Source organism: Anabrus simplex, chromosome 3 (assembly GCF_040414725.1).
Source record: "Anabrus simplex isolate iqAnaSimp1 chromosome 3, ASM4041472v1, whole genome shotgun sequence".
Taxonomy (NCBI): domain Eukaryota; kingdom Metazoa; phylum Arthropoda; class Insecta; order Orthoptera; family Tettigoniidae; genus Anabrus; species Anabrus simplex.
Window position 1 is genome coordinate 332,116,745 of NC_090267.1, and position 19,224 is coordinate 332,135,968.

A 19,224-nucleotide genomic window follows, 5' to 3' on the forward strand; every position below is an offset into this window, starting at 1 on the left:
TTGCAGTCTCAAGATGCACCTCTTCTTTGTATTGATTCTCCATTATCTGCCGACTGATATCATCAGTCAGATTTAGGTCAATACTCCTACCATTTCGGCCATTGTGGATACTTTCCCTTGATACACCAGGGAGCTCCACCATATCACGCAGAATGTCTGCTTCTGCCATCATGCCAATATGGGAGTCTAGTTGGCCGTGTGTTAAGTCAAGGAGATGTTGTGGGTGGACGCTGGGAGCGCTTACACTAGAAAACGATCGTCTATCTACCGCAGTGTACCTTCTACGTGATTTTGATCTTTGACAAGATGGCTGCTCACAACAGGATTATTTCAACGCAAACTTTTCAATATTTCACTTAATATTCTGTCGTTCCACTTGTAATCAAACACATCTACCATGAAATGGGGCTTAAAATAACCATACAAGCTCGTTTAGGTAAGTGCCTTCACAATGTAAACCCGCTTTCTTGAGCTATTTTGTAGCTGCGAAGTTCACGCGTCTTTTCATGTCCAACAATCCAATAATAATAATAATAATAATAATAATAATAATAATAATAATAATAATAATAATAATAATAATAATAATAATAATAATAATAACTAGTGGTAATAATGTACTAGCATGATCAGTAAAATACTAGAAATGCACAGTTCATTCATATCCTGCTGTGCCTCTTAAAGCTATTTTAACTGACCCTGTGGTTGGTATTCCTCTGATGTCATCTGGTAAACAATTCCATTGTCAGGCAGCAAACACAGAAAATGAGTTGTTATATGTGGCAGTTCGATGGTGAGGAATGACGAGCAGGTTTGGTGCTTGAGCCCTTGTATCTCTGTTATGCACATCTGAGAAATAATGAAAACGCAAAGAAAGGTAAGATGGGTAAGATGTAGTAAGGACTCGGTGGAGGAGAGACAGAGTATGATGATTACGATGAACATGGAGAATAAGCATATCAACCTTCACTTTCTGAAATAATCCAGATCAGTAGTTTGCTTCCTTTTGTCCAGAAGTTTTCTCTCAATTTGACTGAGACCGTTGATGAGGTCTTCATCAATGTTGAAGGATGAGAAGTACAGGTAGACAATATCAAGTCCCTCTACTGCTGCCCCAAAAGTTGCTTTGTTGGATCCTCTTCTTCTTCCTCCTCAGTACTCTGTCTTTTTGTATCGTCTCAAAGGTCTCCAACATCCCTCTGTGGTGCTGAGGTTAGGATATTCTTCTAATGTTGTGGCACTTGCATCCTTCGATACAAACACCCAATCTACCCCAATTTTACCAGTAGCATCTTCTTCATTAAAAGCTTCTGAAATGGAACCAAAACCTGCATGGCCAAAGCAGTTTTAAATAGAGTCCAATGTAACTAGTTGCCATGCTGCTACAAACGTATGCATGGCTTGGAGTATATTCAATTTCATTTCTTCATTTCTTTCGAGGAAAGAAATAACTCTTTGAACCAGGGCCTTCCTGTACTTCACTTTCACAGAATGAATAATGCCAAGGTCCAAAGGCTGTAGGCCACTGGTGTAGTCAGGAGGAAAGTAAACCACTTTGATATTCCGCAGGAAAGATGTATTTGAAGGATGAGCAGGACATCTAGCACAAGTACCATCTTCCTTCCTGCACCTCAGCATCCAAGCTTCGTAAAAATTTTAGAAATATCTCCAATGTCATCCACACACATTTGTTAAAATCATATTTACACGGAAGTGTAAGGGTGTTCTTGAAACATCTTGGATTCTTAAATTTTCCAATTATTAAGTGGGGGTAATTTTTCACTCCTGTCACTGTTGTTAACACATAACAATGCTGTCTCTCTTTCTTTACATTTTTTGCCTCCATGGCATTTTTCTCCAAGAACAGTATATGTCTTGGATGGGGGAAAATTGCAAAACAATCCTGTTTCATTGGTGTTAAAAATATCCTTAGAATCATATTCTTCAAGAAGGCAAGGAAACATATTCTTTCACCAGTACACAACTGTATTCGTCATTAACTTGCGCACTCCCACTGCATGTTTTGGAACAAAAGATTGTGCCATTTTTTAAGATGATCAAACCAGCCATTAGAAGCATGGCAATCGACCAAACCCAGAATAAGTGTGACTTCTCGATCTTTTTTGTGAAGAATGTTCCCGTCAATTGGAGCGTTCCCACACCTTTTTTCCTCTAAATATTTTATTAAAACGTTTTCAAATTTCTCATACAGTGAAGAACGAATATTCTTCCGTATTTTTGCTACAGAGCCGCACTCCACTTCCGCCATTAGAATAGCTTCCTTCTGTTTCATGATGCCAAACAGCGTAGAGCAGGGCTGTCCAACGTTCGTTTCTACGCGAGCACATTCACAAGATAACTAAGGGTATGCGGGCGCCAGGTGCGATTCCACTAATTTTACTACTGTTATCGGTACTACGACGACTATATAATAATAATAATAATAATAATAATAATAATAATAATAATAATAATAATAATAATAATAATAATAATAATAATGAAGATGATGATGATGATGATGATGATAACAATAATAAATCTAGAATTAAAAATTATATGAAAATATATTTACATAATTAATGTGAAATCTGGCACTGCATGCTCGCTGCAATTTGAGGAAAGTCTGGTGTGTAACTGGAACAGGCTGCTCTTAATGTGTCATCCAGGTGTGAGTCTGTCAGGCAGCATCGGTATTTGTTTTTTATTATATTCATAGTCAAAAACGCGACTTCACAAAGATAGGTTGAACCAAAACAAGACTGTATCTTCAGAGCAACACTGTGGGTAATGGGATATTTTTTACCGTCCACCAGAGTCCAGAAATTGCCACATGTTGCGTAGGAGGATTTCAAAGAAAGGTCTAACTGAAGGCTTAAAATTTTCATTTCTAATTCTTCAGGAGTATAATTTTCAAATATTTCACACACCCTGCCTCCAAGCTCACAAATGTCAACAGAAGTGAAGGGCTTATTGACAAAGATGATCACTGGTTCAAGCACTGAAAACTGGATAAATCTGCTACCAAATCCGGACCCAAGAGTTTCAAGATGTTTAGCAAGAGATGAAAAATCACGCTTGCTGCCATTTACTGTATCTGCCATAGATTTCAAATTTGGAAAATGTGAAAGGGAATTTCTATTTAAATGGACAATCCATACCTTAAGTTTCTTTTCAAATGCATTGACAATACTTATCATACCTGAAATATTATGATCTTTTCCTTGCAATTCGAGATTTAACTCGTTTAATTTTGAGGTGATGTCTGCCAAGAATGCTAATTCGATTAGCCAAGGTATATCAAGTTCGTGATATTTCCCAGGAGATGATTTCATAAAGTCTCGTATCTCATCCAACAGGCAGCAAAACCATTCGAGTGTTTTCCCCCTACCAAGCCACCTTACGTCTGCATGAAGGATGACGTCACCATACTCCGAATCTGACATACTTAAAATATTTCTGAACAATCGATGACGAGTAGATGACGATCTTATATAATTCACGACATGAGTTACAATTTTCATGACATGATCGAACTTTAAAACCTTTGTGCATAAAGCTTCTTGGTGAATAATACAATGATAAGAAATAAATTTTGGAAATGATTCATTCTTAGTGCAAAGAGAAAGAAATCCATTATTTCTACCAGTCATAGACGGTGCCCTATCTGTTGTTTTAGCGACAAGCTTTGACAGTGGTAAGTTACTCTCTTTGGTGAATTTAATGAAAGATTAAATATGTCTTCTCTCCTAGTACGTCCATGAAGTGACAATAGCTTGACAAATTCTTCCTTTACTGTAAAATCATTAAAAACCATTCTAGCAAATACACACAACTGAGCACTGTCAGACATATCAGCACTTTCATCAAACTGGAGTGAAAAATGTTCATACGATTTCAAATCCTGATGTATTTGAGATTCCATACTATTAGAAATCTGTTGAACCCGCCTAGCAACAGTTTGGTGAGACAACTAAAGTCCTATGATTGAAGATATCAATTCAGATTTATCTTTGTGAGATTCAAACAGAGATTCAGCGCCATTTGGCATAGCTTCTTTCACTACTTCCCCATCACTGAAAGCTTTTTCACTTTTAGCTAGGACGTAACAAACTTTGTAAGAAGCTATTGTCACGTTACGTGTTTGCTGAACTGGCTTCTTAAATACACACTGTTGCAATGCTAATTTAGATTTTAGGTCTTTCACTTTGTGTTTTCTTAGCTCAGAATTAACAGGAAATGCACTGTCAAATTTTTTGTGATTAGTCAAAAAATGTCGCTGTACATTACTTCTTTTAGGAACAGATACGCTAGCATTACACAATAAACACACAGACTTTCCTTTGTTTTCAATAAAGCAATACTGGTCCTCCCATTCACTGTTAAAGTTATTTCTTTGCCCTTTAGCCATGTTAAGAAGAGTTATGTTTAATGAAATATAACTGATTATAAACTGAATAATTTAAAGTTTAAATAGTAATGAAAAAAAGCATACGAAACATGTTGAATGTACAACTTATCACGACACAAGGCACTCAAAACGTATTCCATAAGCCCTGCATAAACTCACAAGTAATACTGAATGTTAGCCTGAAAGCTAGGAACTGGGAACTTTCCAATTGCAAGACTTTCATAAATCGTTTGTTCATTGTTTACGGTACAGCTTTGTTGGGATTAAAGTTACTTTGTGGACAAATTGAATGTCCCATTGTCGTCCTGGTGAAACTCTGTCATGGTAGGTAGTTTATGGCATTGCGGTTCTGTTTGGCAGAATATATATGCAGCTATATTTGGCTCCGTGAGTAGAGAGGGCCTTATACCTGGCGCTAGCACCCCCACAGTGAGAGGCTTGTGGAGGATTTTCCTTTGTCGCAACTACTTACATGTCGAATAGCTCTCTTCCTGAACCTTTCTTCTATCTCTTCACTAATTGCGGACACGAGTCAGTTAGGCCTAGATCACATTTATGGCTTACTCAAAGCTCTTTGTGTATTTGGAGGTACGGATATAACAAATTTCCTGACTTTGAGGATGGTATTTTTAAGAGAAAAGTAAGAATATTTATTGAAATGCAAAAGTACTGTTTTCAAATATTAAGTAAAATTTAATTTGGGCGCCGCGTTGGACAGGGCTGGCGTAGAAGGTGGCAAGCCATGTTCTTTTTTGCCATCTGTGGCTATCCCTTAATGATATCAATCTTTTGTTGAAGAGTCCGCTTCTTACTTTTAGCAGCCATAATGAACGTAGTCCAGAATAACTCACAGTACATCTCTTATCACAGACACTAAGGTAACTCGCAGCACAATATGTAACAATACGGGAACAAAAAAAGTGAATAAGGCTGGAGATATTCTTTACTCTGCGCCTTTCGTGCGATTCCTAAGCAGTGACTGGAGTCACGAGATGGAAATGCCTAGCCGGTGTAACAGCGCTGCAGCTATAGGTTAAAACAGCCAACCTTACTGGAGACATAACCATTGATCTAAATTGGTGAACATTCTCCTTTTTCAGGATATAGGATATTTAACTTCATTATGGGATTATTTACACATCTTTTAAATTTATAATTCTTATTAATGATTATATCTGTTATTATTATTACTGACTGCCATTATTATGGATGCTGTAAAATATGATGTTAGAAATCTCGCAGGCTTGATGTACGATATGAAATTAATAATTTTCAATGGATATTTTAAGGTTAATTATACTCTGAGTCAATTCACCACCTAAGCTTACCTTACTCGCCAGGTTCAGGAGAAGAACCGAAATGGGATGGGGAAAGAGAGGAAGCACTGACATGCCAAAGGATATTATTCTCAGTTCTTGAGTTAATTACCGGTATATCATCAGACTGACTGCTTAGGACTTGAATTGACACTGACTATAGCGACCCACCTCGACTAAAATGGTTCTAACTCCCGAAACGTTCATACAAATTATGTACTTTAAAGGTTGTCTTAATCCTTAATGAGTCCTAGAGGAGGTTAAACACATTATTTGTATGTACAATTTAGGAAAATTTTCTATTTATTTATTTAATATATTTATTTAAAAAGTGATATTTTTTTACCACCGACTATGAACAAAAATCACTCTAAAGGGCAAACGGTTGCAGATAAGTATATGCCCTTGCAAACTTTTTTGTAGAACTTGAACAGTTCTATATTTTTCAACTTATACTTTGGGTATACTGATGACGGTTCAGGCAGCATAAGCCATTGAAGATACAACTCGCTACTTATTCCGTAATTTTTTCTAGGATACATCTTCATTTTGTTCAATATCCATAGCCATTTTCAGTTTCTAATTGCTTTTAATCTTTTGAAATACAGTATATCTTTCACCCTAAATCACATGAAGTTTGCAAGAGAAGTTCGGCCTAAATGTTTATATTTCGTGACATTACTTGTGTCTTGCGGCATGTACGCGTACATCAGTCATGCCTCTAGACCGTACAGCTAGTCTCACTGGAAACTGCACTTCGCTCCCATACAGCTGTCATTCCAGTACTACCTACAGCTCAATGGACATAACTAACCAACAGCGTGAAGCATGGTAGTGACTGCTGCTTGCCAGTAATAGTGATTTCCAGAGGCCACAACAATTTATCACGGTTTCACACATCGCTACAGGAGCACTTTCATTTAGCGTGTTAACTTTGGACTGAAATTATGTGAAAACAGAAGTTAATCATCATTTAAAACAAGTTAAGAAAAAGGTAACTTATCGGAAATTTTTGTTACAACGGGATGTGCGATTATTAATTTATGTGAAGTACCGGTATATACCTTAGAAGCGGACCTTTCCTTATATCTGGGTTCATTAGAAAGGGGTTTAAATAACATTGTGCTTATGGCAATTTGGCTGGGCCTTATGAAAATCCTTGTTAAAAGTGAGAATTCCTTAAAAGCGGGCACGTTAAAATGGAGTTCAACTGTATATACAGTATATCGTGTTTGGTCACAATGCCAAATGCACGAGCCTCTGTGCCATATACACCAAAGGGGATATAACAGGAATATACACCCTCCTTGCCTCCTCCTCTTAGCACACATTTACATACTAGTACGGTACACCAATGAACATAATAATAGTAATAAAATGTTAGCGAAAGTCCATTTATCATCCTGATTTTCATAAATTTAAATGATCCTGTAATATGGTAATAGGGAGGTACATTCAGGGAAACGGGGTTGTCTAGGGAGCGGTGATGAGGGTACAGAGATCTGGAAGTCAAGTAGGGATGACATAAAAATGTTAGTGTTGAACTGTAGAAGTATTGTAAAGAAAGGAATAGAATTAAGTAATTTAACAGATATATATTTACCAGAAATTGTAATAGGAGTTGAATCATGGCTGAGAAATGATATAATGGATGCAGAAATTTTCTCACAGAACTGGAGTGTGTATCGTAGAGATAGGATAGGAATGGTGGGAGGGGGAGTATTCATTCTGGTGACAGAAGAATTTGTAAGCTACGAAAAAGTTAAAGATGTGAAACATGAAATTCTAGGTGTAAGGCTCATTTCTAAAGATAATAGGCAACTTGATGTCTCTGGAGTGTACTGACCGGGAAAGGGTAGCGCTGACACGGATTCAGAATTATTTGATAAGATAATCAGCTATGTGGAAAACGACATGCAAAGGAATGTGACTGTAGTGGGATATCTTAATTTACCAAATGTCAATTGGGAAGGAAATGCAAACGACAGAAAGCATGGCCAACAAATTGCAAATAAGCTAATATGGGAAGGACAGCTGATTCAGAAAGTGACGGAACCAACTAGAGGGAAAAATATCCTGGACGTGGTGCTGATAAAACCAGATGAGCTCTATAGAGAAACCGAAGTAATAGATGGTATTAGTGATCACAAAGCTATTTTTGTTGTAGTTAAAAATAAATGTGATAGAAAGGAAGGTTTTAGAAGTAGGACTATTAGGCAGTACCATATGGCTGATAAAGCAGGGATGAGACAGTTTAAAAAAAAGTTATGATCAGTGGAAAACGGTAAATAAGGATGTAAACAGACTCTGGGCTGGGTTTAAAGAAATTGTTGAGGGATGTGAAAACAGGTTTCTACCTTTAAAGATGGTAAGGAATTATAAAGACCCACCTTATTATAATAGAGAAATAAAGAGACTAAGAAGGAGGTGCAGATTGGGAAGAAATAGAAATGGCTGTGGAAGTAAGGAGAAATTGAAGGAACTTACTAGGAAATTGAATCTAGCAAAGAAGGCAGCTGAGGATAACATGATGGCAAGCATAATTGGCAGTCATACAAATTTTAGTGAAAAATGGAAGGGTATGTATAGGTACTTTAAGGCAGAAAAAGGTTCCAAGAAGGACATTCCAGGAATCATTAATGAACAAGGAGAGTGTGTATGTGAGGATCTTCAAAAGGCAGAAGTATTCAGCCAGCAGTATGTAAGGATTGTTCTTTACAAGGATAATGTCCAGATAGAGGAGGTGACTAATGCTAAAGAAGTATTAAAATTTACATATGATAACAATGATATTTACAATAAGATACAAAAGTTTAAAACTAGAAAATCAGCTGGAATTGATAAGATTTCTGGGGATATACTAAAGACAATGGGTTGGGATATAGTACCATATCTGAAGTACTTACGGTATTTGATTATTGTTTGGTTGAAGAAGCTATACGATATGAATGGAGAATTGCTATAGTAGCCCCTGTGTATAAGGGAAGGGGTGATAGACATAAAGCTGAAAATTACAGGCCAGTAAGTTTGACATGCGTTGCATGTAAGCTTTGGGAAGACATTCTTTCTGATTACATTAGACATGTTTCCAAAATTAATAACTTGTTCGATAGAAGGCAATTCGGTTTTAGAACAGGTTATTCCGCTGAAGCTCAACTTGTAGGATTCCAGCAAGATATAGCAGATATTTTGAATTCTGGAGGTCAAATGGACTGTATCGTGATTGACCTGTCTAAAGCATTTGATGGCAAAAATGAGTGCAATTGGACTAGACAGAAGAGTGACTGAATGGGCTGTTATATTTCTAGAAAATAGATCTCAGAGAATTAGAGTAGACGAAGCTTTATCTGACCCTGTAATAATTAAGAGGGGAATTCCTCAAGGCAGTATTATTGGACCTTTATATTTTCTTATATATATAAATGATTTGAGTAAAGGAGTGGAATCAGAGGTAAGGCTTTTTGCGGATGATGTTATTCTCTATAGAGTAATAAATAAGTTACAAGATTGTGAGCAACTGCAAAATGACCTCGATAATGTTGTGAGATGGACAGTAGGCAATGGTATGATGATAAACAGGGTTGTAACTACTGCAGACTATTGAAATACTGAACAGATAAACGTTGACTCAAATAAGTGTAAATAACAAGGATAATGGGCGCCACCTGCAAAACAATTGCAGGAATATTTAATGGTGTAGAGCAACGAGCCACTCTCTCTCTCAAGGCGACGGTCATCAGGCTGACGAGGCTCCAGACTTGCTTTGTAACCTTACCTGTTTGCTATATAACCCCTGAAATTAAATTTGGGTAACATGCCAGGTTCAGCCTTACTCCACTGACAAAAGACTCACTTAAAGTTTGATTCTATGACTTTACTCCCAGAATAAGAACTAATATGTGACAAACACCAACAAAAATAAACACTTATGCAACCCACTTAGTGCTTGCTGTTTACATAGAGCTAATATGCACAATACTACCCAACAAAATCATCTCTTCACGAGATTTCCTCGTTTGCTGTCTACAAAGGCAAATTACACATCATTAAAATCATCACTAAAAAAATCGAACCTCATTATACTTTTAACATACCTCCAGGTAAGAGCCCCACTGCACTCCACTGTTACCGTGAATCCTAATCTGGTAGAGAAAAGTATGACGACTATTTCTCTACATATGGATGCAACCTTCTTTACTAACAGCATCCCTAACCTTATTTACACTTCTTCGTCGTCTTGAATTCTTTATAATTGCTGGCTGGACAGAAAGCGTTACATGTCCGGAGGCAAGCAAACAGCAAAATTCTCCACCAACTGAAGCTGCATACTCGGGTGACAAGTTCCAAACAAACACTTTCTTTTTACAGAAAGTCCACTGCAAAGCCGGTAAGTTGTTGAGATTATACCATGATCGCTCCATAACAGATACTCACGTACAATAGCAGATCGTATAGCAAACTGCGCAAATACGTCGCTCCCGCAGACCAGTACAAATGAGAAACACACAGTATCAGCATCAGAGTCAGAAACACAATGAGAATGAGAATCAGAATCAGAATGACTCGCCGCACACGCGTACCCACTTATATGTGCTTGCTACACGTGGTAATCGCGTCCTGAAAAGTTTAGTGGTAGCAACGCTCACACCGGCACTTCTTCCCGCGTCACTCTGTCAACACAAACCTCGCTCAAAACAAAGTCCTCGCATTGGCTATCGAGTATATGATGTGACATAGACCGTCCACTCATGTATGTCCACATTGATTCACTCCAATTCTTCAACCGATACAACCTGCCGTACCCCGTGTTTTCAAGCCACCTGTTGCAACACATCCAACTGACTTCAACCGTCCTTCCCGATATAGTCGCAGTTTTCCCGGTTGCACAATCCTTACGGCTAGGCCATATTTACAGACTCTTACCCAAACGGAAATTTCTACAAAATATAATGATGAACATATGCAATATTCCCTAACTATACATTCTTCTTATAATATTACGTTTTTACATGGTAAATAAACAAAATTACATGATTTTAACCTAACAAACTATATACGAAAATTTCCTAACCTAAAAACTCGGGGATCGTACATACGTACGGTTACAATACCTCCCCTTGATTTGTGAAGATTATATACAATACATCTGAGCAAATCAGTCTTTTCAGTACAGCAGCCTACACAGCCTGTCAAAGTCACTCAGGATTTAAAGAAAATTCACATATTCTTCTTAACATACACAAAACATCTGAACTTACAATACTTCACCTTACATACCTCTTAAGATTGTGAATATTGTGTGTACCAATCATGTCACCTTTGTTATTCAACAGGTGATAAGCACATTTGCCAACTTTCTTACCTACTGTGTAAGGTCCCTGATACAATTGAAAAAACTTATGAATTTCTTTGTTGTCTGCAGATGAAATGTGTGGAACCTTTAGTAACACCACCTCCCCTACTTCAAAACTATCTCCATGATGCCTCCCGTGCTGCATCATTCTCCTATCAGCTGACTTCCTTAAATTCTGCCTCGCTAAATCAATCACCTTTGAAGATACCACTTCTGCTGAGGGTAGATCTACCATGGTTGCCAATCTCACACAAAAACTCTCTTCCCATTCTTTCACACACAACTTACACAGACTTTCATTCGGAACACACATACATTTCACAATCAAAACATCCCTCCTGTACTGAAAACACACCACAATCGCACCTCTTTCATCAATACTCTTCCACACTTCAATTAAATCATTCGTACGATCTTCAGCATCAGATATTCCACTCAACATACGTTTGAATCGACCTCCTGTTCTCTCATACACATTGTCACTCTCAATTTCTTTGAACTTTCTCCAAATACCAAAAAGCTTTCCAACACAATTACTCCTCATAAAATCTTCAAACCCTGAATCCCCATAATATTCACAACCACTCTTATGATTCTCATTATGCACAAAATGTGACCTAACCTCCACTTCACAAAGAATTTCACCCACAGCATCGACAGTTTTCCTCCACTCATCCTTATCGGACATACCAGCTTCAACCACCTCAATCTCATTCACACAACCCTTCTCACACTTTCCTTCACTCACACTCTCTCTCTTCCTGAAATCACTACTATCACCGAACTCGAGATCCCGACCATTACTACTAAATTCTCCCACTTCCATATCTTTCATCGCTGTTCCCACTCGCACATCATTCATGCCATCAACACTGTTGCTCTTGACCCTCTTAACGGAAGTTTCATTAATCTCAAAATCATCACTACTCAGACACATTATCGACGTAACATTAATCTCCTCAATTACACCATCCTCTACAACATGATATGTCTTCCTCAAAGACTCCTCCTCCACAAAATAATCTTCATCACCTTTACAACTAACTTCCTTTTCAATTTCTGCAACTTCCCAAAGAGCATCAATTACCACAGTGTTATCACCATCAATTTTAGCACATAGTAGGTCCTCCGACAAATCCTCCTCCTTTTCTTCACAGCCCTTACCCCCAAAATCCCTGAAATCATCACCTTCCCTCCCTACATTATCAATTCCTTTCTCCACACTACTACCCCAATCATTAGCTGCCGTGCAATGCTTATCAATTAAATTACTTACCTCCTCCCCTACATTACTAATTTTATCACTTAATTCCTTCCCCTGATTACTAATTTGACTACTTAAATTATTCCCTTGATCAATCAATTTGGCCAACTGCTCCAATACTAACTTCATAAACTCATTATTACCCCCCATGCTACTTTGATTTTGAACACTACCTTCCCCTTCACCCCCCATTACAATTCCATACACTTTTTCCATAGACATATTATCACTCTGAAAACAACTTTCATCAAACTTTGTGTGCTTGTGCCACAACTGCTCTCCTCATCATTAACTGACATACTTCCTTTATGCACTTTTCTCCTTCTCAAATTCATTACACTACTATTACTCTTACTATTATTCATATTCCACAGATAAAACATAGAACTCAAAACATGACAACACCGATACATAACTCCTGACACTGGACCAAATGTGCCTACCAAGGTCATATAGCAAGTCTGGATATCATTCTGCCTCACGTTGGCGGCGCCAATTGTAATTTCTGCAATTTATTGACATACTGAACAGATAAACGTTGACTCAAATAAGTGTAAATAACAAGGATAATGGGCGCCACCTGCAAAACAATTGCAGGAATATTTAATTATGTAGAGCAACGAGCCACTCCCTCTCCCAAGGCGACGGTCATCAGGCTGACGAGGCTCCAGACTTGCTTTGTAACCTTACCTGTTTGCTATATAACCCCTGAAATTAAATTTGGGTAACATGCCAGGTTCAGCCTTACTCCACTGACAAAAGACTCACTTAAAGTTTGATTCTATGACTTTACTCCCAGAATAAGAACTAATATGTGACAAACACCAACAAAAATAAACACTTATGCAACCCACTTAGTGCTTGCTGTTTACATAGAGCTAATATGCACAATACTACCCAACAAAATCATCTCTTCACGAGATTTCCTCGTTTGCTGTCTACAAAGGCAAATTACACATCATTAAAATCATCACTAAAAAAATCGAACCTCATTATACTTTTAACATACCTCCAGGTAAGAGCCCCACTGCACTCCACTGTTACCGTGAATCCTAATCTGGTAGAGAAAAGTATGACGACTATTTCTCTACATATGGATGCAACCTTCTTTACTAACAGCATCCCTAACCTTATTTACACTTCTTCGTCGTCTTGAATTCTTTATAATTGCTGGCTGGACAGAAAGCGTTACATGTCCGGAGGCAAGCAAACAGCAAAATTCTCCACCAACTGAAGCTGCATACTCGGGTGACAAGTTCCAAACAAACACTTTCTTTTTACAGAAAGTCCACTGCAAAGCCGGTAAGTTGTTGAGATTATACCATGATCGCTCCGTAACAGATACTCACGTACAATAGCAGATCGTATAGCAAACTGCGCAAATACGTCGCTCCCGCAGACCAGTACAAATGAGAAACACACAGTATCAGCATCAGAGTCAGAAACACAATGAGAATCAGAATCAGAATCAGAATGACTCGCCGCACACGCGTACCCACTTATATGTGCTTGCTACACGTGGTAATCGCGTCCTGAAAAGTTTAGTGGTAGCAACGCTCACACCGGCACTTCTTCCCGCGTCACTCTGTCAACACAAACCTCGCTCAAAACAAAGTCCTCGCATTGGCTATCGAGTATATGATGTGACATAGACCGTCCACTCATGTATGTCCACATTGGTTCACTCCAATTCTTCAACCGATACAACCTGCCGTACCCCGTGTTTTCAAGCCACCTGTTGCAACACATCCAACTGACTTCAACCGTCCTTCCCGATATAGTCGCAGTTTTCCCGGTTGCACAATCCTTACGGCTAGGCCATATTTACAGACTCTTACCCAAACGGAAATTTCTACAAAATATAATGATGAACATATGCAATATTCCCTAACTATACATTCTTCTTATAATATTACGTTTTTACATGGTAAATAAACAAAATTACATGATTTTAACCTAACAAACTATATACGAAAATTTCCTAACCTAAAAACTCGGGGATCGTACATACGTACGGTTACAGGGTTAAAAGTCAGGTTGTGAGTTTCACAAATAGGAAAAGTCCTGTGAGTGTTAATTACTGTGTTGATGGGGTGAAAGTTCCTTTTGGGGATCATTGTAAGTATTTGGGTGTTAATATAAGGAAAGATCTTCATTGGGGTAATCACATAAATGGGATTGTAAATAAAGGATACAGATCTCTGCACATGGTTATGAGGGTGTTTAGGGGTTGTAGCAAGGATGTAGAGGAGAGGGCTTATAAGTCTCTGGTAAGACCCCAACTAGAGTATGGTTCCAGTGAATGAGACCCTCACCAGGATTACTTGATTCAAGAACTGGAAAAAATCCCAAAAATAAGCAGCTCGATTTGTTCTGTGTGATTTCCGACAAAAGAGTAGTGTTACAAAAATGTTGCAAAGTTTGAGTGGGAAGAAATGGGAGAAAGGAGACGAGCTACTCGACTGAGTGGTATGTGATACAAATTCTTATAATTTTGTTAATTACCACCTGGAGATGGTATAGGTGGTAATTAACAAAATTATAAGAATTTGTATCACAAGTAGATCTTCAATACGGACAAAGAAAATGAAATTTATAACCTGCAATGAGAGTTATGTTTCGAGCTGTCAGCGGAGAAATGGCGTGGAATGACATTAGTAGATGAATATGTTTGCTATACAATTTAAGATTCCCTTCATGAGGTAAGATAAAAATAACCTCAAAACCATCCAAAATCATCCTGTTTGACGGTACTTATAGCTGTTAAAACCACTGTTATTCAAAATAAAAATATCAACAACCAGTAATGATGCGAGTCAGGAAAGAGTCTCCTTCATTGGAATAACGTCCCATAAACGTCAGTGCTGCAGCCATACGCTTGGTTTTGTGCTCCCTGTAAGCATGCGAGGGACCCACCTTGCACAGATTTTTGAATAATGCAGATGGTCTTTGACAATTTCATGAACAATTGTTCGAGACACATTAGGAAAATATTCACAGAGTTCATCAATTGTGATGCACTGATCGTTCCTCACGCATTCGTCTACTGCGCTCAGCATTTGGTCTGAAATGACAGATGGTCTCCCTGAACGCTCCTCGTGTGTATTCCCCCTCCCCAGGTTGAAGTTGCGATACCAGCACCGAACAGACGACTCGTCCATCACATTGTCTCCATACACCTCCGTTAATTGGCGATGAATATCACAAGGTCGAAAGTTTCGTGCATTAAGAAATTTAATCACGGCCCACACTTCACAACTGGCGGCATTCTCAATTTGTTTAAACATTTTAAACGATCACAGGCACAACACAGGCAATGCTAGCATCACGCAATCTTGCAGAGAGCAGGCAGACAAGCCACTGACGCGGTCTGACCTTGCCCAGCGGCTACCCGAGTCGTCAGCGCTTCATGTGGCGCTAACGGGTACTACTTTCCGGATGGCCCTCGTAATTACTGTCTTATCAAAATTAATGTCGACACAAACCCTGTGGATGCCCAGAACAAACATTAAATCTATAGATTCAATTGTTTCTGAAAAAAGTATATCAGTGAGGAACTTATAAAATACCATGCACTCATTATTTGATTTTTAGAAACCAAACATTCCTGTGCGTGTTTGTTCTCTTTATTATCTACATTTCTCTAAATGTATGAAATCTGGAAAATTAAGGAGTCACCTAGAGAGAGCTGCCTGTCTGTTAAGTATTCAGACAAGGGGATGGTTGGATCCTCATCACCATAGTTTATGTGGTTATAGGCAAAGTGCAAAAACAAAACATACAAGGCATTATGAGGAGTGACATAGTTTGCCATTGCGTTCATCACTGGGCCCAAAAGTGCTATTGCAGCACAATCAGCCCAATGCACAACATCATTCATGACATCCAGATGCTTGAATATCATTGCACAGCACCACCCATACCTTAACAGCTTCTATAAGGTCACAGTCATAAATGAGACAGACTTTGGTGAAAGCTACATTTAGCTCTGGCCATTGTCAAGAGACAGAAACATCAAGAAATTACAACAGGCAGCCGGAGAGATTATGGACACTGTATTAGTAAGCAGTTCATATCATCAGGAGACTTACCTTCACTGGATGGCTTCTCTGTTGCATCTGTATCCTCGTCCCTAAAACAAAAGAAAATATTCAATGATCTCTGAACTACTGCATCAACCATTAGATACATGACTACACAGGAAACATCACATCATCATCATGATTTAGCCATCTCCAGAGCCTACGTAAGGGCACTCTCTATCTACGTCGATCTTGGTACATCTGTTCCTCTTCGACTTGGCACCATTCCTCTCTTCTTCCTTCATGTCCTGTTTTATTTGAGTGATCCATCGCTTTCTTCATCAGCCTCTAGGCCTCTTCAGTGTTGCCAACTGTAGGCACATGTTCCTACATGTACAGATGTTTGACTCTTCATAATAAACTAAATTTTTCAATTACCAATTACTGAAAACCTGAGAGTCCTTCTGTGGTCTGAAACCAAACTGGTTTCCATCCAACTTACTCTCAACCACTGATCGCACCTTCTCTTCCAAAATGCCATTGAACAGCTTGCCTGGTATACTAATCAATGAAATACTGTACCTCTCAAGTTGTTGCAATATTTTCTGTTCCTTTGCTTATACCTGTTGCAGGTGTAATTACTGCTTTTGTCCAATCAGAAGGTACCTTAAAATATTCCATGATCTTTTATACTCTGTGAAGTCATTTCATCCCTGCCCTCCCACTATATTTCACCATTTCAGGTCTAATTCCTTTTCCAACTTCTTTTTTGACAATGGAGTTTATTTATCATTATTATTTACTTGCTCATGCAAAATTTCACTGTCCTCCTCTTCATGAGCTCAGTTGTTCATTATGTCAAAAAGATTTCCTTTTACATTGGGAAGATTTCCAAAATATTCCTTCAACCTGTCCAACAATTCCCTGGGTTCTACTATGAGTTCACCTGAAACAATGGATTCATTTCCCTTCTTCCCTCCCTTCCTGAGATTCTTTGTTCTTGTGTAAAGATGAGGAAAAGCAAACATCTTGGTGGAATGATAAAGTGAGGGCAACGTGCAAACATAAAAGAAGGCGTTTCAGAAAGGGCTCCAAACAAGGGCTGTTGCAAGCAGGGAATTGTATGTAGATGACAGGAACAGAGTGAAACAGATAACTGTTGAATCCAGAATTAAATCATGAGAAGATTGTAATTACCTGGAAAGGCTTGGTCAAGTGGCAGGGAAGCAGCTCTTAGGGATTCCCCTGCTGTTTCTACTATGACATCCCTCTATGCCACCCATTCTTTCTGTATCCAGAACCTGCTTATTGTCTCTTCTTTGGAACTTTTCACTAATCATATCCATACACTTCTGTTTAATTTCCTCATCCTGGTGATGCTCTACTTTTATTCATCTGCTCACAGATGTCACTTTCTCTATCCTAGGCCTAGAGATTTAGTTCACTGCAGACGAGACAGTAGTCTGTATCATCAGAAAGTCTTTGGTGAAACCTTCACATTCCTAATAGATTTTTTAAATTTTTAGTCTGTTATTATATAGTCTATTATAGATCTGGTGCCCCTACCCTCCCTTATATGTAGTGGTGAATAGCCTTGTGCTTGAAGAATGTATTTGTAATTGTTGCCGGTCGTGGGACGTTAACAATGTGGAAAGTGTCAACTTATCAAGATGTGATCACTTAATTCTTGTCATTATTCTAAAATTTTGTAAAATTGCCATTGCAAAAACAAACGAACATTCAAAGACATTTTCGAGGAGAAGTCAATGAAACATTTGTTTTGTGAATTTATGTAAATATTAATAAGGTTTCAGTACTCGCAAGAAAGACATTTAATTAAATTTATTTAATCGTTATGATTGTTGGTAGAAAGAATTATTACGGTATTTGGGTATTTGAAATCTCCTGTAGTTATGCTTGTTATAACTTGCAATCTGTTAAACGACCTTTTGTATCACCCTGTATTTGCCACGTGAAGGTTTCAATAACAAAATCGCTATGTTTCACAATTGAAACCTCTAGAACTTTTCTATATTTGGTAAGCTGTTTTTATTGGTTGGAATAACGACCTCCTTCACTGCCAAAATTTTGGGTCGAATTGTAGTAAGCTTCGCTGATTGGCTGTTTGCGTGTTTCTCAATTTCCGGCCTTTGGCTCCTCGGTAGGCGCAGGGCTCTTGTCCGCGTCTTTGGTTTTTGCACGTCGACACAGTCGGACGCACTTCAGGTGTGCTCCCGTCAGCGGCTCCACCACCTCGGGGTAAGCATGTTTCCTTTTCTCAAACTTTAAATTGATATGTAAATTTATTTGCTTCAGAGTTTACCATAGACCCTGGTTTTCGCTGTTTTTATTTGTGATGCCTTAGCTCGTCAGCTAGGCATACCTTTTTTTTATTTTGGAAGCAATTCCCTTTCATAAACAGTTTTAATTGTGTCATGTAAAAATTAATTTTCCATCCAGGGTTGCCTCCCGTAGTCCTGCTTTGATTTAATGTACGCTGTTTGGAGCTATGCATCTCTCACTGATGTGTATTAGGAAGGCAGCAACTCTAAAGGCCTCTGCATTAGATTTTAAATTCCTTGTCAATTTTCCTTGTAAAGCAAATGTAATAGTCCGTAAATCTCCTTTTCTATTTTCCTTGTAAAATTGTTGTGACAGATTTTAAATTCCCAGTTAAATTTTACTTGTAAATTTTAATTGCATAAGTTGATCTTATTTTCTTAAATGTAATCTTAATATTTTATCATTTGTCGCTGGACAGATTCTTGTGGAGATGAACTTGTAATATAAAATTTTGGTTTTCTGAAGAACCATAGATTGGAACCTCATGGTTCGTTTCTCCTTTGTTATGCTTTATT

The 19,224-nt window shown here is 38.2% G+C and overlaps 1 protein-coding gene across 1 annotated transcript in view; it reads right to left on the reverse strand.

Moving 5' to 3' along the window:
* LOC136866329 (putative mediator of RNA polymerase II transcription subunit 29) overlaps positions 1-19,224 on the reverse strand; it is a 254,830-nt gene that overhangs the window by 28,180 nt on the left and 207,426 nt on the right. Inside the window, exon 16 of the mRNA XM_068226696.1 lies at positions 16,436-16,476. Coding sequence (XP_068082797.1) covers positions 16,436-16,476 — 41 coding nt within the window. The remainder of the gene's footprint in view (positions 1-16,435; positions 16,477-19,224) is intronic.